The sequence below is a fragment of the Mustela nigripes genome, chromosome 17 (genome assembly GCF_022355385.1).
Source record: "Mustela nigripes isolate SB6536 chromosome 17, MUSNIG.SB6536, whole genome shotgun sequence".
NCBI lineage: Eukaryota > Metazoa > Chordata > Mammalia > Carnivora > Mustelidae > Mustela > Mustela nigripes.
The window spans coordinates 34,234,447-34,261,416 of NC_081573.1; the positions used below are offsets into that span (position 1 = coordinate 34,234,447).

General features: G+C 37.0%; 1 protein-coding gene, 1 non-coding gene and 1 pseudogene across 7 annotated transcripts in view; all 3 read right to left on the bottom strand.

The window, feature by feature from the left end:
* CNOT1 (CCR4-NOT transcription complex subunit 1) overlaps positions 1-26,970 on the bottom strand; it is a 113,087-nt gene that overhangs the window by 37,328 nt on the left and 48,789 nt on the right. For all 6 annotated transcript variants that reach the window (XM_059382605.1, XM_059382601.1, XM_059382606.1 and 3 more), the window contains exons 9-18: positions 25,299-25,425; positions 25,040-25,150; positions 21,800-21,970; positions 21,072-21,199; positions 18,944-19,184; positions 16,618-16,737; positions 14,863-14,985; positions 14,514-14,665; positions 2,580-2,730; positions 1,182-1,383 (exon numbers count right to left, since the gene is read on the bottom strand). In XM_059382605.1, the coding sequence (XP_059238588.1) occupies positions 1,182-1,383; positions 2,580-2,730; positions 14,514-14,665; positions 14,863-14,985; positions 16,618-16,737; positions 18,944-19,184; positions 21,072-21,199; positions 21,800-21,970; positions 25,040-25,150; positions 25,299-25,425 (1,526 nt within the window). The remainder of the gene's footprint in view (positions 1-1,181; positions 1,384-2,579; positions 2,731-14,513; positions 14,666-14,862; positions 14,986-16,617; positions 16,738-18,943; positions 19,185-21,071; positions 21,200-21,799; positions 21,971-25,039; positions 25,151-25,298; positions 25,426-26,970) is intronic.
* On the bottom strand, positions 2,144-2,279 carry LOC132006238 (small nucleolar RNA SNORA50). Its single transcript, XR_009401021.1, has one exon. It is a non-coding gene; the product is annotated as a small nucleolar RNA SNORA50 (small nucleolar RNA).
* Positions 9,775-10,755, bottom strand: LOC132005003 (large ribosomal subunit protein uL18-like; annotated as a pseudogene).

The window sequence follows — 26,970 nt, forward strand, 5'->3', positions numbered from 1 at the left end:
ATCCAGCCCTGTGTCAGACTCCCTCACAGGGCATCTGCTTCTCCCTCTCCCTCTGCCCCCACCCGTTTGTGCATACATACATGCTCTCGTTCTCAAATAATCTTTTTTGAAAAAAGGAAAACACAAAAATGTCTTCAGCATATAGAATTATTCATTTATTTATATTCTTAATAAGACTAATATAGAAATCTTTTTTTTTAAGATTTTATTTATTTATTTGACAGAGAGAGATCACAAGTAGGCAGAGAGGCAGGCAGAGAGAGAGAAGAGGAAGCAGGCTCCCTGCTGAGCAGAGAGCCCGATGCGGGACTCGATCCCAGGACCCTGAGACCATGACCTGAGCAGAAGGCAGTGGCTTAACCCACTGAGCCACCCTTAACTGTACATTCTCATAGGTGATATGCTATATAAGACAGTCAAACTAAGAGGAACTGGTTTGCTTTTAACACTGATTGAAAACTAAAGAATTTCATTGTATCTTCCAGTTAGCATGAGCCAGGACCTGCTTATTCCACTCAACTATAGCCAACAGAATTTATAAGAAGGCCTTATTAAGGAAATTAATTTTGACTTAAATAAATCAACAATCAGGGCTAGAACACACAAAAGAACTACTAATCAGGTTACAGAGTCATCACATTTTCAGTCCTTAAATTCTGGTACACTGAAACTTATACCCTGAAGATAAAAGATGCAGATAACTTAGGAGGAAACAAGTGGGTACAGGAGAGGGGAAAACTTAACCTTTACTTCAATATAAAGTTCAAAGCCAAAACATTTAAAATAACTAAAAAAGTTTTAGGGATTTACTATCATTTTCAAGGTAGGTGAGGTATAACGAAGCAGAACATATACATGAATCTTCTATGTGAAATATTTTCTACCTTTATTATTTACTGAATGATTCATAAAGCTGTGAATTCTTTATCTGAACCTCCATCTTTCAGAATGTCAATAACACACTTGATAATGTCTATATTATCACTTGGTAAAACAGAATCCTTATCATCTGAATTAATTAATATTATAATAGTATAGTGTTCTCTTCCCAGCTTTGAAGAATGAAACCACCTCACAATTTAAACAGCTTTCATTACAACAGGGACTCTGAACACCTTACCCTAAAGCACAATGAGATTTACAAATAATCTGCACTCTCATCCACCACTGCTCCCCCTTACCTGGAAGCTGTGATGAAAGTCCTCCAATACCACTGAAAGCAGTTGTCTGATTTGGGGTTGAAAGGGGTGGAAATGCTTTTGCTGGTGATTGAGGGGTACTGAAGGCAGAACCCAAATTTGGAGGAAAACCCTGCATACTCTGGGTGTGAGGGGCAGCTGAACCACCTATACTAAGAGATGCCATTCCACCAAGAGGGTCAATCTAAAGAAAAACATTATAAAAATGAATTAAACATACTTTAAGAACATACAGACATATGATACAGGTAAAGAAATCTTTAGCTCTTCATATGCTTAATCAGTAAACTGCAAAACCCTGAGCAATCATAATACCTAAATCCTCAAATCAAGTCAACTGTGCTAGTCTTTTTTCTTACTATATCACAGAGTAGGTTTCAAGAGTTAGCCTCTAACAAAGCATCAGAGCCGTTAATGAGGGATACAAAACTTCAAGAGTAACACTTAAGATGAACTGCCCTGCAGCCAGCACTCAGCAGTGACACAAGGACAGTTGTTAGGTCTTCAAAATTTCCAATAAGTCCCTTTATACCAGAAAGAATCTCTCAAACTACATTATTTAACTTTCAACACGAAAAACTTAGCAATCAGAAATAAATCTTTCAGTCAAAACAAATAAATCTACTCAAAATATGAAGATCTTGAGGGCTGGAGGAGATCAGCTCTAATTTAGAACAAACAAACAAAAAACAAGGTAAGCTATTCACCAAAAGATCTTTTAAAATATCTATAACTGCATTTTCAAGCTTCTTAGTTTGTGTGATTATTTCAGACGTTCATAACATAGAAAATGGTACACAAAATGCCTTTTATAAAGTGGCCCCTGAAGAATCACTAAACATTCTTTTCTTAAACCCCAATCTGCCAATCAATGCAGATGAAAAGAGAAGTGGAATATGTTGCTCCCAGAGAGAAGGGGGGTGGTTGGTGTCAGGGAGTAACTTATATGTACCTTGTTTTTAAAAGAGCAGTTCAGTTGAGAGCTGAAGAGCCCCAGTTATAACAAGTCCTTATGCTCTAGCACTGTTGCTTGGCCCGTGAAGCTACAAACAAGACACATCAGGTTCAAAGGCAGTGCTTATTTCTCAAGTCTAAGTTACTCTTATTTTAAAAAGAAGCCCTTATCATTTACCTAAATAAATTGTTTTGTACCTTTCCTCTCAGAGTCACGTTCTATTTAATGATTAAAGTCTATCCTCAATTATAATGCCTATTTATGGATCTCCTTTAAAATGTAGTAGTGGATGCTAGACATGCAGGTATCTATAAGGTAATAAATTTAGACAAATTTTCATTTGACAAATTACAAATGAGGTGGAAGTTTATTCTATTCCAAGTCTATGAATACACACAGATGTACCAGTTGTAGCATTCATTTACCTGAACGGGAGAAATGGCATCTAAGCTGCTAGCACTAGGAGGGCGTCCTTTTGGCATAACTCCAGGTGGAGGCTGTCTGGCCTTGTTCATAACATTACTGCAATTGGCCACCATGGTAAGGATGGTTTCTGATAACTCCTGAGAAACACTCCTAACGACAGAAGAGAAACAAAAAATATCACTTAGTCAGAACACCTAAAGAAACAAACCTGATTTTCTTTTTAAGTAGGCTCCATGCCCAGTGTGGAGCCCAATGTGGGGCTTAAACTCACAACCCTGAAACCAAAACCTGAGGTGAGATCAAGAGTCGGATGCTTAACCAAGTGGGCTACCCAGGCACCCCCATACCTAATTTTCTAATAAAGAAAACCTGACAGAACATGACAGAAAAAAACATAAATTTCCACCATACCCCATTCTTTGAATCCATCATTAAACAAGGGTTTTCTGAGCAATGGCTCTCTCGTGGAGATACCTAATTTATACCCTTGAAACTAAACCTTTTGTATGGTACAACAAATGTATTTTAAAAAACACGCCAAGAAACATTACATATACTCACCCATTTTGCCAAAAATTATGCCCAAACCTGAATATAGCAAAGCCAACAGGTAAGAAACTCAATACTAGTTTCTCATAAATACAAAACATTTATTTAAGTATAGATAAAAATATCATATACATGTAGTCACTACACCTGTCAAGCACATAAAGAACTGATTCCTAAAATGTCAAGTAGGATAAATGTTTTGTTTAATGAAAAACCCACCTTCTCATCTTAAGGTATCACTGCCTCATAAAACTGTAGAAAACTCTTATATTTCTAAACTCTACACAAACTTGATTCTGTCTTTAATCTTTCCTCCTAAATTTGGAATAATACTACTGCCATCAAGAAGTAAAAGTAGTCAGTCAGAGAAGAGCATTATTTCATGTTTGGGAAATGAAATATAAAACTGGACATCAAATCACTACAGTACAATCTACAAAATTCTTGCTTGAACCAATATGAAAGACACAGTGGCTCCAACATGGATTATGAATTTAAATGAACAATGAGTTGGGGTTTTTCTCATCTATTAAAGCAGGAAAGAAAAATATTAACAGATCATGGAAAAGAAGAGGGAGATGTCAAGTACTACAAGTTTACTTATTTACTTTAGTACTGTTAGTTTCTAAAAGATGCTGCAAACAAAGACATTTAAAACAGAAAAAAAACATGAATAGCTCTCTCTAGTCTCCATATATCTAAGTTCAAATGCCTACTCCTATGTAATTAAAACTTCATGGACATACCAGTGTGATCTCTTAGATTACCAAATACTCCACTAGCAAGGCTATGAGGAAATAGACATTTTCACTGCTGGTGGTTATATAGAATGAAAAACTCCCTAGGGAGGGAAATTTTCCAGTAACTAATAAAACTATACATGCATTTCCATTTATTCCAATAGGCTCTGCTTCTAATGGTCCCAAATAAACACTAGCAAAGACGATGGCTGCAAACACTATTTACTGTAACACTACTTATGATATATAGCAAAAATAATCAGAATGTCCACCAATCAGAAACTGATTTAATAAAGCACAAACATCTACTCAATGAAGTACTATGCAGCAACTACAAGTAATAAGAAAGCTCTTTGATTCTATGGAGTAAACTGTAGGATACCTGATCAAATGAAAGCATGTTGTAATAGAATATACAATATTCTCCCTTCACTGTAGTAAAGAGGAAAATACACGAATACTTTTTTAAAATGCAAAGATAACCCCCAAATATAAATGAAAATGGTTACCAAACAAGAACAAGGTGGGAATAAGAGCCACAAAGATCCCTCTTAGTTAAAAAAAGAAACCATAACCAACTAAATAAATAAATAAATATATAATTCCAAAGACATCTATGCCATGGGTTAATGGTCTCCAACAGTAAATAATAATCACTATGTTGCAATAAATACAAAATGCCTTCAATTTTAAGACACAATATTTTATGTATTACACAAAAAGGAAATAAACTAATTTCAACTGTTAAGACATCACTAATGATATGAATCATTTCAGATATTAAAATATTAAACAGTGGGTATCTCAGATTGACAGGCTATGGTTAATTAAAATATTCCTTATTATTTGGAAAAAACTTGCTTATATTTGACACGATTTCAAACTTAAAGAGACCAGAATATTATTAGGGATTCCCATAAATGCTTTACTCACCAATTAGTTACATTTTGCCCAATTTGTTTAGCCAGTCTTTCTATACTCTCCTCCAAGTGTATGTGATGACGTTATCTTTGGTCCCTAAATACTTTGCTACATTTATCCTAAGAACAAGGACATTTTCTTATAGAACTACATAGAATAATATATGTCGAAGTTTAACACAAATAAATCACATTCAAATTACATCATTTCCACAAGATACTTCACTGCTATTATTCCCCTGAGTCATGATCCAATCCACTGCACTGCTGTCACCACTTATTTGAACTAGAGAAATTCATCAGCTGTTATTTGTCTTCCTCCAACTTGATTTTTTTAAAGTTATTTTATTCAATATCCCTTGATATGAGTTTGTCTGATATCTTGTATTTTAGATGCGTTTGTTGCAGGAGTACCACATAAGTTACATTACATTCTTCTCCGTGCATTTTATTTTTTGTTTATATTATTGTTTTAAGTAATCTCGATACCCAATGTAGGGCTTAAACTCAAAACAAGAGTCAGATGTCCCTTCAGTGCATTTAATTAGGAGACATATGATATAGAGAGCTGGTGATCACTTTGATCTATAAATTCATGTGGCATATGCCAGGCTTCGCCACTGAAATGTTGCTTCTTTCCCCCTTTGTTATTATAAGGTAATTTGTGGGGAGACTCAAATCAGGTGATTGTCCTGCTCCTCAAACATTCTTTCATGACTTTTAGCAGCCACTGAAGTTTATAACTCCATCATAATTATTTCTGTATTTATTAACTGGAAGAACTTCCCTTCTTTGGCATTTACATGCATCATTAAATTCTTCAACAAGATAGGTTCTTATAATACAGCAACAAAAGAAATTAAAACCTGGAGTTGGGTAAACCACCTCCTTACAAATAAATACAAAACATTTTATCCAATTTCAATATGCCCTTAAATTTCCAGTATTTAATTCCAGTTTACTTACTTCCAGGTGGATTACAATGTACAAATGTGAAAGGCAACATTCTAAAACTAAATTTTAGAACATCAAGAACTTACAGAGCAGGGTTTCTCAACTGTTGCACCATCAGCACTATGGAATGGATAATTCTTTGTTGTTGGGAGGCTCTACTGTGGACTGTAAAATGTTTAACAGCAACCCTGGCCTTTACCTACCAGATGTCCTTAACACATTTCTCTCTGCTTGTAACAATCTATAACAATATCAAATAACTCTGAGGAAGGAAAATACTCCCTAGCTGAGAACACCCAGTTAGGGATATATGTGTGCAAATTTCTCAAAAAGCATAGAAAAGCAAAATAAAATTCAAGATCTATATGGGATAGCTTACGAAAACAGGACTGGAGAGGAAGACAAAGTTAGCTCCAAAAATGTTACCGGTTAAGCTGCACAGTAGACTCATAGGTGTTTATTATGCTTCAGAAATTACAAAATATACACAGTACATAAGCAAATGGTGAAATGAAAAGATCTCCAAATATTCTCTACTCTATAAAAGCAACTAGAAAAGTGGCAAAAATTATCGGAATCAACTATATTAGAACTCTTACATATATGATACATAATATATATATGATACATGAACTCTTGATATAGAACAATCCGGAAATTTTTATTCCAGAAAGACTGAATCTTGGTAATAAAAGCTTTCCGGTATCTCAATTTGCTTTACTTCAATGCCGTCCCCTCCAGCTGGACAGCAACCTTTAAAACCTACCATTACAGAGAAAAACCAGCAACCTGACAATCACAGGACAGGGCTCAGAACTGGATTGAGGCATCTCCAAAGCCTCATCCTCAGAGAACCCTGTGAGACAACAATGGCAAGATTATCTCTATCTGACCTAGGAGTTGGCCAAGCACAGCCTTTTCCCTCACGAGATATTTGTTGATACATTTAAAGGGAACTGTTTTAATTTTCTGGCTGCCTAGGGTGGAAGAAAACAGTTTGAGCAAATAAGAGGTTAAACAAAAAACTTAAAAGGAAAATCTGGGGAATAAGATTCCCATGGGTGAAATGGAGAACTCTAATTTTCCCAGAGAATCAAGAAGTCCTTGGACATGTATTGAGCAACGCCAATATGTCAATCTTTGATATTACCACAAAAAGACCTAAAATGGACCAAGCTCTTACCTCAAGTTGATGTTCAGGCTCTAAGAAGGAAATAAAGGCTAACAAGGAGTTGTCAAGTGATTAGTGTTAAGATGTGCCCCAATATGCACACACACAAAAAACACAGGAAAAGGAGTAACTTGCTCATTCTGGCATTTAAGAAAATCACCCAATCACGATCTCAGGGTCCTGGGATCGAGCCCCATATTAGGCTCTCTGCTCAGAAGGGAGCTTGCTTCTCCCTCTCTCTCTGCTTGCCTCTCTGCCTATTTGTGATCTCTCTGTCAATTAAATAAATAAAATCTTTTTTTTTTTTTTTTAAGAAAAGAAAAAAAAAATCACCCAAGTCTTAGCTGATCACCAGGCTACCCAATGTCAATGGCCTAAGGTGACAAAAAGAATATGAACATGACAGAAACAGTTCCAAAAACTCTCTAAATGAAAGAAAAAAAGCAACAAAACAAAAAAGAGGTGGGGGCGGGTGCCTGATTTCAAGAACTCAAACATTATTTTGACTTACCAGTTTCCAACCACAAATTACAAGACATGCAAAACAAAAACAAAAACACAGTAAAGCATGGCCTGCACATAGCAATAAAATGCTATCATCAAAAACTGTCCTGGGAGGGGCTCCTGAGTGGCTCAGTGGGTTAAAGCCTCTGCCATCAGCTCAGGTCATGATCCCAGGGTCCTGGGAAGAGCCCCATATCGGTCTCTCTGCTCAGCAGGGAGCCTGCTTTCTCCTCTCTCTGTCTGTCTCTCTGCCTACTTGTGATTTCTGTCTGTCAAATAAATAAATAAAATCTTAAAAAAAAAATCAGAATTTAGTAAGAAATTCTGATGGGGCGGGGGATGGGGGGTGGGGAGAGACTACCTGTCCTGAGAAAAAGACATGCTGGCCTTAGTAGACAAAGACTTTAAATCATTTATTTCAATATGTTTCAAGAACTGAAGTAGGGGCACCTGGGTGGCTCAGTGGGTTAAAACCTCTGCCTTCAGCTCAGGTCATGATCCCACGGTCCTGCAATTGAGCCCCACACAGGGCTCTCTGCTCAGCAGGGAGCTTGCCTCCCTCTCTCTGCCTACTTGCGATCTCTGTCAAATAAATAAAATCTTTTTATTTTTTTTTAAGATTTTATTTATTTGACAGACAGAGATTGCAAGTAGGCAGAGAGAGAGGAGGAAGCAGGTCCCCCACAAAGCAGAGATCCCCAGGACCCCGGGATCACGACCTGAGCCGAAGGCATAGGCTTTAACCCACTGAGCCACCCAGGCGCCCCTAAATAAAATCTTTAAAAAAAAAAAAAAAAAAAGAATTGAAGTAAGGCATGTTAAAAAGAACTACAAGAAAAACTTTTAAAAGGTGCCCCTCAAGGGCTGGCTGGTTGGCTGAGTTGGTGGAATATACAAAGTCCTGATCTCAGGGTTTTGAGTTTTAGCCCCATGATGGGTGTAGATTGCTTAAAAATTAAAATCCTATGAGGGGAGAGGGGAAGCCCAGGTGGCTCTGTCAGTTGGGAATCTTACTCTTGGTTTTGGCTCAGGTCCTGATCTCGGGTTGTGGGAATGAGCCCTACATGGGGCTCGACCTGCCTGGGATTCTTTCTCCCTATCCCTCTGCCCCTCCCCCCACTCGAGCATGCTCTCTCTCACTCTCTGAATTTAAAAAAAAAAAAAAAAAAGATGTTCCTCAAGATAGAGCATCTAGAAATTATTGTTTCTTGGGGCACCTGGCTGGCTTAGTTGGTGTGCATGCAACTCTTGATCTTGGGGTCATGGGTTTCAGCCTCACACTAGGTGTAGTAACTTCCTTAAGTAAGTAAGTAAAATTTTTAAGAAAGAATTCTTTTAGAGTTGAAAAATCCAATAACTGGGGGGCCTGGGTAGCTCAGCCAGTTAAATGTCTCCCTTTGGCTCAGGTCATGATCCCAGAGTCCTGGAATCAAGACCTGAAATGGGCTGCCTGCTCAACAGCAGGATCTCCCTCTCTCTCTCTGCTGCGCATGCGCTCGCTCTCTCTCTCTCTCAAAAAAAAAACAAAGCAAAACAAAACAAAAAAAACCTTCAAAAAGAAAAAATGAGAGAAAAGAAGAGGAAAGAAGAAGAAAAAAGAAAAATGTAGTAACTGCCAACTTCACTACAGGTTCCCAAGAACAGATTCATGAAGGCAAGAGAATCCAAGAATCTGAAGATAACTAAGATTATCCAGCCTGAAAAAGTGAAAGAAAAAAGTGGAAAAAAATAAACTCAGAGACAGGTGGAACACTACCAAACGTATCAAGACATATATAATGGGAGTTCCAGAAGGAGATGAGATGGAAAAGGGGCAAAAAGAGTATTTGTCGAAGTAACAGCTAAAAACTTCCTGAATTTGATGAAAACCATTAATCTAGACTCCCAAGAAGCTCAACAAACTCCAAGTAATATAAACATACAAGGTCTAAACCTAGAAACATAAACTGGTGAAAGAAAAAAAGACAACGTAAGCAGCTTAATGGCAAGGAGAGGCAATGTAGTGCATACAAGGGAGCCTCAAAAAAAAAAATTAACAGCTGATGTCCCCTCAGAAACTATGGAAGCCAGGAAGCCCTGGGATGGCATATTCAAAGAACTGAAGGAAAAGGCGTAGCAATCAAGAATCCTGTATTATAAAACTATCTTCGAAATACAAAGGAGAAATTAAAACTTCCCCCACTTAAACCAAAACTGAGGGAATTTATTCTTAAATAATCTACCCTAACAAGAAATAAAGGGAATCCTTTATGCCGAAATGAAAGGACACTGCACAGTACCCTGAGTTCACATGAAACAAGTAAGAGCACCAGCACAGTGACCTAGATAAATATAAAACACAGTGTGTGTTTTTTAATTTATATCTTTTTAATCTCTTCCTTGATCTTTCTTTTTCTGGCTTGGTAAGTTTATTATTGTCTTTACCTAAAAAATCTTCATAGAGATTATGGTTTGGTTTATTAGCTCTCAGTGGCCTGCTCCTAAGCTCTGTGAAAGTTTGAGTTCTTCTGCGCTACCGCATCTTTCTTCAGGGCCAAGAGAATTTGGGACAGTTCCACCTATTCTAACTTCTTTCTTAGGCTCCTTCTCAGAGACTGGATTCTCTCATACAGCAGGATGAGCTTTCTTACACATCTTCACCATGTTTAGAGTTACTTTGTTCTTTATATATTGACAAAACTGTCTTTTCTTTTCTTTTTTCTTAAAGTAATCTCCATACCCAGTGTGGGGCTCAAACTTACAACCCCAAGATCAAGAGTCAAATAAATGCTCCACTGACTTAGCCAAGCAGGTGCCCTGAGAATTGTTTCATGTCAGCATCTTCATTATCTTCTATTTGGTAATGCATATAATCTGCAATGTTCTGACCCATATGCTTCCCATGTACTTCTGCACTGAATTCCTTGCTTTCCAAACCAGGGAATCATTTGGTACTATGAGGGACAGCAAGCCTCCATCCGCAGGTCCCTTGAGGGCCACAAAAACTTTATTTCCAGTAGCAGTTGTGGCCAGCCCTGCATCCAAAAAGCAGGTGAAGACACCAGCTTGACCGTCAATGCTTTCCACATTGTATTCATCTCTAGTCACCTCCACCTGGCCTTCACAGATCTTGTCTAAGCCAAACCTACTAAAGGCCAGTAGCAGACCAGTACAATATGCTGTAGCGTAATTTGTCAAGCCAGCCTTCACACTGTACTTTGGAAGTTCATGAGCATAAGCTGCAAAAACAATCATATCTCCTTCTATAGTGGCATAAGCAATCTGACAAATGATCCTTCTGTTAGCTACTTGAACTATCATTCTATATTTGGATGTGTTGTACTTATTTTTATCCTAAATTACCAAGTGTTTCTGAGCATAATAATCAATTATACCCTCTCATCTTCTAACATCCATTTGCAAGACTTTCTCTTGACAGTTTTAACAAAGTCCACCCTGCAAAACAGAGAACAGCGTCAACAGCTTGCCAGAGACCTACCTCTTGCTTGATTTAATTACCGCACAAGGTAATAATTATACCTTTTTTGATGATACCACTCTGTAGAGAGGTATAATCTAACAATAGCAGCCCAATGAAGGAGAAAGAGGACAGAGCTATAGGAGTAAATTTTTGCATTCTATTGAAATTCAGTTGGTATTAATCAGAACTAGGTTGTTTTAAGTTAAGATGTTAATTTTAACAGGTTAACTACAAAGGGAAAACATAACTCAAAAGCATATATTCAAGGAAACAACAAGGGGATTAAGATGATATACTACAAGATACCCGTTTTAACAGTGGAGGCGGCAGTTATGGAGAAATAAAAGAAAAAAAAGACATAAAATATACAGGAAAATAGAAATTACATGAATAAATTACCTTATCAGTAATCACATTAAATATATATAGATCAAATACTCCAATTAAGAGATGATCACATGGATTAAAAAAATAGTAATAATCCAACTATATGTTTTCCAGAACTGACTCACACTTTAGATTAAGACATCTATAACTTGAAGATAAAAGATGAAAAAAGATACCATGCAAACATTCACAAAAAGAGAACTACACTAGCTCCACTAATGAGAGACAAAATGTAGCCATAACAGGAAATAAGAAAAGGATTTTATAATAATTAAAAGGCCAATCCTTCTTACAGGAAGACATATAATCATAAGCATACATACCTTTAAAAACAGAGCCCCCAAACACATGAAGGGAAAACTGAAGGGAGAAATGAACAACTCAAAAATAGTTGGAGGCTTCTATACTCTATTATCAATAACTGATAGCAATACTGTATTATATACTTAAGTTGCTGAGAGACAAGATCTTAATTGTACCCACCACACAAAAAAAGAATGATAATTACGTGATGTGACAGGTTAGCTAACACTATTTTAACTGTATACTGCAAAATATAAATGTATCAAATCAACACATACACAAAAGGACACAATGTCAATTATACCTCACTTTAAAAAAAAATAATGGAAAGAACCACAGTGCAGTTAAACAAGGAACACAGACTTCAACAAAACTATTAAACCAACTAATCCTAACAAACATACAGAACACCGTACCCAACAGCAGACTTTACACATCCTTCTCAAGGGCACATGGAAAATTCTCCAGGATAGACCCCTGTTAGGCCACATGATAAAACTCAATAATTTCAAGAGACTATAAAATCATGTAAAGCATATTCTCCACTCACAACTGAATAAAACTAAAAATTAGTTAAGAGAAACTAGGTATTCCCAAATATGTGAAAATTAAATATAACAAACTTTTATGGGTCAAAGAAAATTACAAAATATTTTCAGATGACTTAATACCAAACTTAAAGCATTTCATAGGTGGAAATTCAAAGCCATAAATACCCCAAATTAAACAAGAACAATCTCAAACAGAAAATCAAACTTTTCATCTTAGTAAATTTTAAGAAGTTCAAACTAAACACAAAATAAGAAGCTGAAATAAATGAAAAAAAGAAAAACAACAGATAAGAATGAAACCAAAAGTTGCTTCTTTGAAAAAGGTTAACAAAACTGACATACATTTAGCCACAATGACAAGAAAAGGGTGGTGAGGGAGGAAGGAAAGAAATAGATTCAAATTATTAAAACCAGGAACTGAAAAACAGGATTTTACCACCAATCTGAAAGAAATGAGAAAGAGTATAAGGAGACTGTATAAAGGAACAAGATGGGCAAACTCCTAGAGAAGACAAAAATGACCAAAACTAATTCAAAAGAGGAAAAAAAAAAAAAAAAAGAAAATTTCCCTAGGGGCACCTGACTAGCTCGGTCAATAGATCCATGTGACTCATGGTCTCAGAGTTGTTAAGTTCAAGGCACCACTGAGTGTACAGATCACTTAAAAATAAAAATCTTAAAAAAAAAATCTGTATACATCTGTTTACATCTGTAACAAGATACAGAAGCTCAGGACCAGACGGCTTCACTGCTTAATTCTACGGAACATTTAAAGAATTGACACCAATTTTTCTCACAACAATTTAAAGAGGAAAGGGAAAGAACATGTATCAATTCACTGCATGAGGCTATTATTACCCTGATAATCAAAACCAAACAAAACAAGAACAATATCCCTTAGGGACACAGACACAAAAACCCTCACTGAATACTAGCAAACTAAATTCAGCAACATATAAAAAGTCGTATACACAAAGACCAAGTGAATGCAAGATTTTTTAACAGCCAAATCTCAATTAATATGCATAACAAAATAAATAAACAAAAACCAGACAATCACCTCACGAGATACAGACAAAAGCATCTAATAAAATACCTTCATGATAAAACATGCAACTAGCTAGAATTAAAGGTAAGGACACCTCAACCTGAAGGGTATCTAAACCCACAGCCAACATTACACTTAATGGTTAAACACCTTCTAAATTCAAGTACAAGACAAGAATGTCTGCTCTGGCTATTTCTATTCAACATCAGACTGCAGGTTCACTGTAGGGGAAAAAAAAAAAAAAGATGGGAAGGAGAAAGAACTATTCACGCCATTACCTGACTTGTACAAAAGAAACTATACATACAACAGAGAAAGATTAGGATTTATACACTGAAAAGGACAAAACATCACTGAAAAAAATTGAAGACCTAAATAAAATTCATGAATCACAAAACTTAGTATTATAAGATGGCAATACTGGGGCGCCAGGTGGCTCAGTGGATTAAGCCGCTGCCTTTGGCTCAGGTCACGATCTCAGTGTCCTGGGATTGAGTCCCCCCTCTGTCTCTGCCTGCCTCTGCCTACTTGTGATCTCTCTCTCTGTCAAATAAAATAAATAAAATCTTTAAAAAAAAATAAGATGGCAATACTTCCCAAAATGATATTAAATTCAATGTAATTCCAGTGATGATCTTCACAACTTCACAAGAACTCATATGGGAGGGGTGCCTGGTTGGCTCAGTGGGTTAAAGCCTTTGGCTCAGGTAATGATCTCAGGGTTCTAGGATCAAGCCCCATATCTGGCTCTCTGCTCAGCAGGGAGCCTGCTCCCCCCTCCCACCTGCCTCTGCCTACTTGTGATCTTAGTCTGTCAAATAAATAAGTAAAATCTTTAAAAAAAAAAAAAAAAAAGAAAGAAGAAAAATTCATATGGGAATATAAGGGACCCAGAAGAACCAAAACAATCTTGAAAAGGAACAAAGTTAAAAGGATTCACACTCCCCAATTTCAAAACTCATTGAAAAGCTATAGCATCAAGATGGCGTGGTCCTGGTCTAAAGATCAACATGTACAGATCAACAGAACTGAGAATCCAGAAATAAACCCCCACATTTCAGGCAACTTTTCAGAACACAATTCGAAAGAGAGTAACAAATGTGTTGGGACAACTGAACATCCATATGCAAAGCAATGAATCTAAATCTCACCTTACATTCATATACAAAAAAATCAACTCAAATGGATCTAATACGTATTTTTAGTACAGCACTTTGGATTTAAAAATGACTGGATTATCTAAGCTGCTGTCACTTTTAATCATTCAACTTCTCTTTCCCCAAACAATTTATTCATATAATCCAATTCCAATACTAAACAGTCCTATGTAAACATACTCTTCTTACCCTGCACAAGCTTGTAAACAGGCCAACATTGTCGCCAGAGTTTCTGGAGGAAGTTGAGCACTTTTGGGCTGATCTTTCTCTGGAGCAAGTCCACCCAAAATAGAAGGGCACCGTCTCTTTAAAAAAGTCATACATGCCTGGATAAAAGGCTCCTAGAAAAAAGAAAATCTTTGAGTTCATGTGAAACTGCTCTTAACTGCTTTGAGACTTAAGATAAATTGTTTTCAGATTAAAGACTATTAAAAGACAGTATGACTAAAATCCAAAAAATAGTATCTTCATTGCCATTGTTCAACTAATTAAGCCATCAAAATTTTAAAGCACTAATAAATGGACAAATCCTGCTTACTCCATGCTCTCGAATTTTATCTGTGAGCCACTTATCAAGTTTGAGGTATTCACGACGTGAAGCAAGTGCAGCAAGGTCAATAACAAAGGCAAATGGAGTACCATTTAGCAGCATTGACAAGGCCTAAAACAAAAGAATATCAGAAACTTTAAGTCAGAATGCCTGGATGGCTCAGACAGTTAAGCATTACAACTCTTGACTCTGGCTCAGATCATGATGTCAAAGCAGCGAGATCAAGCCCCACAGCAAGCTCCCCATTCATTAGGGAGTCCACTTGAGATTTTTGTTTATCCCTCTCCCTCTGCCCCTTCCTCCCCATTCCCCAACATGCACACACCCTCTCCCTCCAATAATCTTTTTTTTTAATTAATAAATCTTAATAAAAAAAACCTGTTATATAAGCAATTAAAATTAAGTATCTTTCTCTCATTCTGTTCTAGTCTCTGTTCCCTGCTTTAACTTTCACAAACAAGTCTAAATAAAACATATTGCTAATATTTTCTTGGTCATCATTTTTTAAGTAGCTTAGTATAATTAATTGGTGATATTAGTTTTTACTAAAAATAAGATCATATTTCAAAGGTGGACAAACACATGACTTTACCCTGTGCTTCTTGAAAATAACTCAACCTAAGTCAGAGCAAGACACAATGCATAAAAAACAATCAATACTCCATTTTTAAAAATTTAAACTCAGACTTATTCCAACCTAAGCACAACTTCAACACCAGTACTATGCACCTACTGGTCAAAGATATCAAGTGTCAGACTACTTGTCAAAAGATAACATGAATGCTAATAAAACTTCCAAAAGGGTGAAACCCAACCAGTTTCCCCACAAATTATATCTAGCATACTACATGAATTATCACTTGCTTTAAAATAGCCTTGCAACTGGGGCACCGGGGTGGCTCAGTGGGTTAAAGCCTCTGCCTTCGGCTCCGGTCATGATCCCAAGGTCCTGGGATCGAGCCCCACATCGGGCTGTCTGCTCAGCAGGGAGCCTGCTTCCTCCTCTCTCTCTCTGCCTGCCTCTCAGCCTACTTGTGATCTCTGTCAAATAAATAAATAAAATCTTTTAAAAATAAAAAAATAAAATAGCCTTGCAACTATCACAGAAGACAAAACAAAACTCAATCAAATGTACTGAGAACTGAAAACATTTTTTTCACTTTTTTACAAAGATTTTACTTATTTATTTAAGAGAGAGCAAGAAGTAGGGATGGGGGCAGGGAGACAGAGGGAGAAGCAGACTCCCCATTCAGCAAGTAGTCCAACCCAGGACCCAATCTCAAGACCATGACCTGAGCCAACAGCTTGACTGATTGAGCCACCAAGGCACCCTCATTTCTTACCTTTCTAAAACCATTTTCCTTCCAAACCCTTTGTACTTACCAAGGCAAACTAAATATCAACTTAATCTAGCTAAATACTAGTTAAATTTGAATTATTCCTAAGGCATCTATGTTACATGAAAAATGTTTTCTGGGGTGCCTGGGTGGTGCAGTCAGCTAAGCACCCAACTTGATTTTGGCTCAGCTCATGATCTCAAGGTCATAAAACCAGCCCCGTGTCAGCCTCCACACTCAGCAAGAAGTCAACCTGAGTTTTCTCTCTCCCTCTGCCACTCCCCACTTGCCCTGCCCCACCCTTGCTCATACTCCTCCTCTCTCTCCAAAACAAACCAATCTTTATTTAAAAAGCTTTCTTTTCTCATTAATAAATAAAAGTGTTAGCCTGTCCCTCCAAGCTCACCTTCAAGTCCTGGGCCACATCAAGTATTCGAGACAATTTGGCCTGATCATACTGCTCCCCTCGCATGTACCATTCTGCCATCGCGTGCATAATAAGTTGGCGGATTGAGGGAGACTGTCCCTAAAAAAAGAAAAACGGGGGTTACATATCAGTACTGCTAAACATTTTCATAGGCACTACTGCAAACACCCAGCTAATCTAATTTGCTATGTATATGTAAAATTGAGGTATATCAGTGCAGACTTTAAGTTCAATCCTCAAGCAGTGATTGCAGAGACATTCTCTATAAGAAAATCAAGTTATTTCCAGATCTTCCAAATGAAAGCCTGTCCCTAAACCTTGGGTCATACAGTCAATTCAGTAAAAATGTATCCTATAAAACATCTGCCAATACATTTTCAAACAGAACAGAATACAATGTGAACATGAGGATACATCAAATCTGTATAAATTCCTTATTGTTAAATTAGAGAATTACTGGTCTGTAAGCTTTTAAAATTGGTTTAAGGTCATCATTTCTCATGTTGCACAGTGTAGTATTCCAGGAATGGTACTCGTACATTTTACAACATCTAGCTATTTTCACAAATGAGAATGTTCGTTTTTCTGTAATTATCCAATTTTCTTTATTTCCAGAAAACAGCCTGGCTTTGAGGACTGATCTAAAGACTTGCAGCTGAATTAAAGAAATTAAGTTGGAATTTAGTGACTAGTTCTCAGAGAAGGAATAGCAAGGCAACTGCTATCACTATACCTAAATCACTTTCCAGTTACGGTCCTAGAGCGACAGAAGATCCAAATGAAACAAGGAGTGAGGAGATGCAGCTCCTTTTGGTCTGCCCTTTCTAACCTTATACCTGTGGTGATAAAGACCTAAAAATACCTGGCCTGCAAAGCTTTTGGATAAATGCTTGTTAAACATTCTGTAAACTCTAAGTTTACCATGTAATTTGAGTCTAAAAATGGAGGGCTAACTGAATAGCATAGAACTAAACTTAACATTTTCAATATAAATGATTCGTAACAAATTTTTTTTTTATTTTTTAAAGATTTTATTTATTTATTTGACAGATCACAAGTAGGCAGAGAGGCAGGCAGAGAGAGAGAGAGGAGGAAGCAGGCTCCCTGATGAGCAGAGAGCCTGATGCGGGACTCGATCCCAGGACCCTGAGATCATGACCTGAGCCAAAGGCAGCGGCTTAACCCACTGAGCCACCCAGGCGCCCCGTAATAAATTTTTTAAAGTACTTGTATATAATGTGAACTAGTGAGAATATAAATGACTAAAGAAAAAAATAGCCAAAAAAAAAAAAAAAAAAAAAAGGCACTTGAGAGGAGCCCTGGTGGCTCAGTTGGTTAAGCGTCTGACTCTTGGTTTCGGCTCAGGTCATGGATCTCGGGGTCAGGAGAATGAGCCCTGTGTTGGGCTCCACAATCAATGGGGAGTCTGCTTAGAGACTATTTCCCTCTGCTCTTTCCCCTATCTCTGTCTCTCTCTCTCAAATAAATATTAAATAAATCTTTAAAAGGGGGGGCACTTGGGATGCCTGGGTGGCTCAGCTGGTTGGACGACACTGCTTTCGGCCCAGGTCATGATCCGAGAGTCCCGGGATGGAGTCCCACATCGGGCTCCCAGCTCCATGGAGAGTCTGCTTCTCCCTCTGACCTCCTCCTCGCTCATGCTCACTCTCACTGTCTCTCTCTCAAATAAATAAATAAAAATCTTTAAAAAAATAAAATGAAAAAATAAAAAGGGGGGCACTTGATATAAATAACTGCTTTTTCTACAGATTCTGAATTTGTCATTATTAAAAATATAATAGGGCATTAGGGGAAAAAATTCAATGAACAAAATATATTTACAGATTAAATCAATTCTAAAGACTTTGGGAGGGAAAGCACAGGGCTTAAAGAGCATTTCAGCAGAATCTAAAATAAAATGTAGATGCTAAATATGGATAAAAGACAAAATAATGTCAAGTAAATTGATTTATAATCTTCTTCTGTTTACTGTTAAAAAGTGACATGAGCACCTTCTGGCTCCATAATAAATAATTAAGCTCCTTACTATTATCAAAAGCACACTGGTGCCCTTGTAGTACAGAGCTTTCGTGGTACCGAATTATTTATCTGTTTGTTTGTTTATTGCTTCTTCCCTCTCGTTCTTTGAAGTTTTAGACTTTAACATTCATATGATGCTAAAAGATAAAGTAAGCTTTGTGGAAGTGCCACTTTTCAAAAGTGTCATAACTGAAGATTGACCATTTAGTTGAACATGCTCCAAAGAATGTCAGTTATTAAGAGAAAAAAAATGTCTATTTCTTACCTGCCCATGCCATGCATAGTGCAAAATAATAGCAGAGTTAGGATGGTTTCCGAGGAAAATTGGCATCAGAGTAGAAATGAGCTCATGGCGCAAGGTGTGCCAAGAGGTGTTGATTTGTAGTAAGGCCAATACCAGCATGTCTGGACAGTGTTTAATAGGGAAGCTGAAGAGCTGTTTGACTTGCTCATATTGCCCCACCTCTGCAAGCCTCAGCAGAGATTCAATCAAATCCAAGCTCTTCCTAAGAAGAATGGAAGTAAGATACTGTCATTGAAAACCTAAGCACACAAAAATGTCTTTTCCAAATAAGTGTTACCAGCTATCACAATAAAACTGAGCTGTTGTCAACTTGAAAAGTGTTTAAATTGGTGGTGTTCATATTAAAATCATATGCTGGTATAATTTCATACTAATTTCAAAGGCGGTCCAAGTTGACAAAAAGTGGTTTAGGAGAGGGGACACCACAGACCACTTATACAATCACGGATCATTCTTACCAAGGAGATACCATCAAAGATTTTTATAATTGGTATAAAAAATAAAAACAACATCACAGAGTTTATTTAGGAATAGTCATAAACCCAAAATGTGAACACAGACCTAATTTATACACACAAAAAATTCTACACAAAAATAGAGCCTGAAAACTTACTTTGGTAATGCCAAGGTCTAACTTAAGTGCCTTCTGATGTCAAGAAAATTCAGAAGTCCACAGCATCCCCTATGCATTATTCTTGCCCCAAGAAGCTGAATGTGGTTGACTTTAATCAAATCTCAGTATCTTACTCTACCCTTAGTCCAGGAAAACTATGGGGACAGAGATCAAATTAAATGCTATGAGGAAACATATACCCCATACCATGGGATAGTTTAAAGGATAAAAAAATCCTATTACTTCATCAAATCAATGGCAAAATTATATTTCAAAAAAGAGAATGAGAAAAGGTAGATTTATAGAATGAAAGAAACCATATAAACCCTGTCTGGACTCTTTATCATACAAACTGTTAAGACATTTTTGAGACAAAACTTGATGTTAAGGAATTGTTAAATGCGCTATGACATTGCAGTTTTACAAAAGAAATACTGCTATATACTTGGAATTGATGGGGAAAAAAATATCAATCAAGCCTGCATATCCAATGTTGCTAGCATCTGAGAAAAGGACAAACTAGAACAAACTACTGTTTGGGAGTCAATCTTTCAGAACAGGGATCAGCAAACTACATCCACAAGATCAATCGTACCTACTGCCTGTTTCAGTAAATGTTTTGTTGAAAGAACTACACCCATATTTATACTGTGCTACAATAGTCAAGCAGTTGCTACAGAGACCATCTCGCCAGAAAAGCCAGGTATTAACTAACCTGTTACAGGAAGTTTATCATCTCTCACTTTAGAAGTTCTGGCAATAACTAAAGGGCTTTAAAGTGCCCTAAAAATCCCACCCAGAGCCCCCAAAATTCAATCATTTGTTCCATGTTGTGAAAGGGTCTCAGAAAACTGGTTAGAAAAAAAAGTTAAGAAACAAAGCAGTTACCTTTGGGGAGCAATCCAGCCCATGTCCCCCCCCTCACCGTGTGTGTGTGTGTCTGTGTCTGTGTGTGTGTCTGTGTGTGTCTGTGTGTTTGTTTGTTTTTCAAAGTAATGCAAGTACTTTCACCATCCTTACCTCACATTCCTAGAGAGGAGTGACTTGAGTTCCAGGAGAAACGTACTGGGCCAGAGTCAGATTCTCCCTCAGAAATTAGGAATTGGAACTCAAATAAACTAGGTAATTTAGCTGAAAGGATTAGAATTGATGGGTTGGCCATCTTGACTACTTACAAAGAAAAGAAAGCAAGCATATCTGTAGACAGAAGAAAGGGGTCTAAACTAAGGGAGAAGTACAAACTTCCTTCCAATATTTGACAGTTTCAGAGAATACCCACTGGCAGACCTTACAGAGGAAAAACATAACTATCTAGTGATAAGAAAACTAAAAATACACTTTTATCCATCAACAACCCTCTATAAAATTTAAAGTTTAAGTAGGCTCACTAAAATTACTGTTCCAGTAAAATTTTTAACTACATAATTATTCCCTATTAATTCTGTATTGCAAGAAAAGCTAGAGGTGAGTCTTTACCATGTGGCAATTTCTCGATTGTCATCCTCTGGTGGTGCTTTCAGAATATCAGTGGCAACCGTATGACAGGGATAGTCAGCAAAGCAGAAGATCTCTGGATTTATAAGGGAATGCTGAATGAAGGAGAGCTGGAACAAGAGGAAAAAAAAGTTCTTACAACCATAAATGAATGCAAATGCTATGAAAATGAAGTATTTTCCACAGGCTAATCTTAATCTTATTAAAATGATAATTTATTTAAGGTTTTATTTATTTATTTGAGAGAGACAGCCAGTGAGAGGGAACATAAGCAGGGGGAGTGGGAGAAGGAGAAGCAGGCCTCCCACTGAAAAGGGAGACCGACACAGGGCCCGATATCAGGACCCCACCATCATGACCCGAGCCGAAGGCAGATGCCCAACGACTGAGCCACCTAGGCGCTCCGACAATTTCTGTTTTAAATCTTAATTACCTGCTCTTCAAAACCACAGACAATTCAAACACATGAAAGGTAGGAGAAAAAATGGTCTTGGACAGAAATAGTTGGAAAAATGGTTTGCTACACTTTAAGTCTGACTAGTACTCAACTATGATGATCTCCTTTTCAAAATACTAATGTCTCTACTATTCTGTACTGCACAAGACAAATTCTACGTTAAAAGATTATTTTAACCAATGTACAGAAGACACTACGTAAGAAGGAAGTCATTATTTGCCTCCCCTTCTACAAATGAACACCAATCACTTACCTGGCCTTCTGCATGTTTCCAAGGTCTATATATGAGGTCTACTGGGAACACTTCCATACCTAGACCCCGCTGAATGCCATAAACCACATTATGAAGTCCTTTACTGTCACGAATTTGAAATCCAGGATGGTCCAGTTCATAAGTTACTTCCTTGAAATTCAAACTCGGGTTCTAAAACAAAAACATTTCGAAACCTAATGAACAAAAAGTATACATATTTCTATGCTTTACCTAAAAAGCCAAACTGAATCAGAAATTAAAATGTTCTAATTATAAACTCAAAATAATCATAACCTGGAATTTATAAAGACGTAGAAAAACAATTCTTAATATTTAAAATAAATTGGTTCTACTAGCAAGGCACTCCAACCTTTTAGTTCATGACATACTTACAGCCAATGGGAGTGGGTAACTTAGTCCAACAAACAATCCCATCCCAGTTTGGCAAAATTCCTCAATTAATGCCTCTCTGTTTTTACACCCCAGATTCCACTACCTTGGAACAAAGTTGCAAAGATAAGTCAATTATCCCAAATACCATTTTTTTTTTTTAAAAAGATCTGACTTACTGAGAGAGATAGAGAAGACATGCACTCAAGTGTGGGGTAAGGGCAGAGGGAAAGGGAGACAGAGAATCTCAAGCAGACTCCACACTGAGCATAGAGCCTGATATAGGGCTCAATCTCACAAGCCCAAGATCACGACCTAAGTCAAAATCAAATCCATCCTTAACAGACTGAACCACCCAGGCACCTCCCAAATACCATTCTTAATTAACTGAAGATCTCCCCCTACAAAGTATACCAAGTATGCATCAGGAAAAGTGGTCTAAATTCTTTATGTCAAAATGACTGAAAATGCCATTAAAAAAAATTTTTCTATGAAAAGGTATTCCAAAAAGCAGTATAAGACTCCTTAAGAAAACATAAAGCAGGGCGCCGGGGTGAAATCAATTGGTTGAATGACTGCCTTCAGCTCAGGTCAGTATCCTGGAGTCCCAGGATGGAGGCCTGCATTGGGTTCCCTGCTCAGCAAGGGGTCTGCTTTGCCCTCTGACCTTCCCCGTCTCATGCTCACTCTCTCTCATTCTCTTTCCCTCTCAAATAAATAAAAATCTTAAGGGGGAGGGGGAAAGCAAAGGAAGCAAGTTTACAGAAGATAATTTACCAAACACTCTGCACAAAGTACTAAATTTATTTTATGCTTGAAAAGAAAAAGGCTGTGCACACTCTATACTTAAAAATCCTCGAAGCACCATGAACAGTTTAGTTTTGCTCTAAGGCAACTCCTTGCAAGCCATGAAGACATCAATGCTTGCTTTACAAAGCAAGGGTACAAAGAACAAACTTCAAAAGAAGTATTCACTCTAAGGTAACAACAACATTCAGAAAATAAGATTTTCTCTTCTTTCTAACATTTGTTTCAAGTACTGACTACAACAGAACAGAACCAATAATGTATTATTACACAGCATTATCATAGAGACAATTTAGTAAATCCAGAGCTAAGTTTGGTAAGATGTAAGAATCCCCTTGGTTTCTTCCTCTCATCTTTGCTGGGCAATGGAGAAATCAAATTGCTGACCCAAAATGAAATTGTCTTCTGCTCCCTGCCACAAAAAGTATGTAAAAAACTCTAATATAAGAAGAAAAAGAAGGAAGAAAAGAGATTACTAACTCAACAGTTCAAACCCACAGTGCAGGCTCTCAATTTTATAGCCTTTTGCACGCTCTGAAAACAGCAAACAGGATTGGTAACATGAAATACTGTCCTTATCTGCAATTTTTAAAAGAGAATTTCAGTAAGGCAATATAGTACAATGATGGAACTGAGTGAAAAGGGCATTTTTTACTTATGCGTGATCACAAGATAAAATCAAAACAGTAAGTTGGGGGGGGCGCCTGGGTGGCTCAGTAGTTAAGTGTCTGCCTTCTGCCCAGATCATGATCCCAGGGTACTGAGACGGAGCCCCAAATCTGGTTCCCTGCTAAGTGGGGAGTCTGCTTCTCCCTCCAGCCCTTGCCCTGCTCGTGCTCTCTTACTCTGGCTAGGTGTTCTCCCTTAAATAAATAAAATCTTTAAAAATAAAAAAGTGGTATCCATACATAATAAAACTGGTAATTTTTTTTCATTTCCAAATTTTGTGCCATGATCAAGTATTATTTTTTCCTACTACTAAAGGAGAATAAATCTGAATACTATAAATCTACCTATCAAGAAAAATTTAAAAATCCATGGAAGTCGTCTGTAACCCAATTATATCTATAAATCACTAACATAGAAAACTAAAAATGAGAATTAGGATCAATGTCCTGAGACCTTACAAGGAATATTATGTTGTAAATATATATAGATATAGATATAGATATCTCTATATCTCTAGTCTTCAAAGTTGTATCTTGTTCCTAGATATTTTATGGATGAGAATGAAGATATTACATACATTCTGACTCCATTATTCCCCCACTGATTACACTTTATCATCCCCAATTCTCAAGGTTTCATTCCTACATGTTTTACTTAAGCATTTTTACATTTTAAGAAAGATACTTTGTTTATTTGGGGTCAAATTATTTAGTTTATGGATATTCTGTAAGTTAAAGTAGTAAGAGAAATATGAATTTTATTATCCTTATCCACTATGAACAAGACAGCAGAATTTTTGTTGTACTTTCCACAAAACATTCAGAAGGCCTCCTTTCTCAGTAATTCCTTATAAAATCACTACTTTGCACTAAATTTGTTTCTTCAAAATAACCACACACCAGGACTTCACCAAACTCAGCAGTGTCACTCAGAATTGAACAGCAACAACTCCTAATGAACAAAACAGGTATGTAATTATGAACTATCTCCAGAAGATAATCACTTTGTAAAGTTCATTTCTTTGGAGCCAAGGAAGTTGGGAAACCCCAAAACACTGCTGCTCTCATTCAGCTAAGCATTTTATTTATTAAAATTTGCTTTCTTGGGGCGCCTGGATGACTCAGTGTTAAAGACCCTGCCTTCAGCTCAGCTCATGATCCCAGGGTCCTGGGATCAAGTTCCGCATCAGGCTCTCTGCTCTGCAGGAGCCTGCTTCCCTTCCTCTCTCTCTGCCTGCCTCTCTACTTGTGATCTCTGTCAAATAAATAAATAAAATCTTTAAAAAATAAAATAATAAAATAAAATAAAATCTGCTTTCTTTGGGCTCTATCATATTAACATCATGCATATAAAATCATGATTACATGTACTCACCAGTTCTTTGAGAACATCAATCAAGACTTCTACATTCCATGTGTGTGCCTGTGCTCCATCACTTTTATCTTTTCCATCACTCCAGATCCCACTGCCAGGAGCAGAGATACTCTGTACAAGTAAAATTTGAATTAAACAAACCCAACTACTTAATGTGTTCAGCTCTGGTTGGCAGATCAATCATACTATAATTTAATAAAGTAAGTAAAGAGGACAGGATATTAATTCACACTGTAGAACAGCTGATTTCTATATTTACCTGTAATGGAATTCCATCTGTCAATCCTGAATGAGTTCGAGCCATCATCCCCAAAACCCTGGCAACCTGGGCAGCTGTGACCTCCCGAACACCAAACTGCATGATTATATTGCGACATTCTTCAATACTGAAACAGAAATTAAACCTCAGGAAAACGCGTCCGCCTTCAATACAAAGGTTAAGAAATGTTAATATACAAAAGCCCTGAGTGAAATCCTTGGACTTTTCCTAGTATGACTTTATTCCATGTTATTTTATATAGCTAGAAATATAAAAAGTACCTACTTAACTAAGAAAATGGGAAAACTTTTCCTTTTCACTGTATCTATATAAAAAGATAAGAACAAGCTCAATCTACTGTGGTAATCATTTTCCAATATATGTAAATCAAACCATATATGTAAATCACACCATCATGCTATATGCTTGAACTTGTACAGTGATGTATATCTGTCTCAATTATTTCTCAACAGAACTGAAAGAAAATAGGAAAATGGAAAAGGTTTAAAAGATCAATGGAAGAAAATACAAGCCAGGAGTAATGATTATCCTTCACAAAAGCAAAATTAATTTCCTCCACCTTCAATAGAATCAAGTTTATAATACTGATATTTAGGGCACACCTAGGTGGCTCAGTTGGTTAACTACAGACTCCTGATTTCAGCTCACAATATGATCTCAGGGTCATGACATAGAGCCCAGTGTGGAAATCAATCTTCTCTCTCTCCTTCCCTTCTGGCCCTCCCCCAGACATAAAATATATATACATATATATATATACATATATATATGTGTGTGTGTATATATATGTATATACATATACATATATATATATATACACACACACACATTTGTTTTTTTAAAATGTAAGATAAAATGCTGAAACTCGAGGTGAGTTTGATTATTTTGATATGCACAAACCCTTGAAAATGTATCCTAACTCTTCTACTTTGCTCCTTGAATTTTAACTAAATAAAAGTTTTATGCCAGGCACACAGTCACACCCAACAAATATATTTTCAAAAATAAATGGAAATTTGGTTTCTGTGAAGTTTGAAAAACATTAAAAAGTCAAAGTCAAAACAGAACATAGTAATACCCTTAATTAACTCTCAAGAAAATACTGAGTCTGGCGCCTGGGTGGCTCAGTTGGTTAGGCAACTGCCTTTAGCTCAGGTCATGATCCCAGACTCTCAGGATCAAGTCCCGCATCATGCTCCCAGCTTGATTGGGGGGGTGGGGGGTCTGCTTCTCCCTCTGACCTTCTTCCCTCTCTAGCTCGCTCGCTCTCTCTCCAAAAAAAAAAAAAAAAAGGAAGAAGTCATCTACAAGAAAATACTGACAATCCACTTTATCATAGTAATAGTAGTAGTAAAGGGGTGAAAGTATTTCCTTTGGTGTCCCTAGCAAGAGACAAAAACACTGAAGCAGCAGCTTTGTTAAACAAGAAAAGGAAACTGGAGAAAATGAAGGTACAGTAGGGATTTGAAGGTACAGTGAGGGAAGAGAAAAGAGAAACACATCAAGTAGGATAAAATTTCCATGAAGCCTTGTCTCAATGCTGTCTCTCCCATAAAAGCTAGAATTGTCTATCTGCAACTCGAGTAGGAACCTCTGATTTCTAAATTTGAGAAACTAGGGGAGGAGAGAGATATTTATATATATAAATATA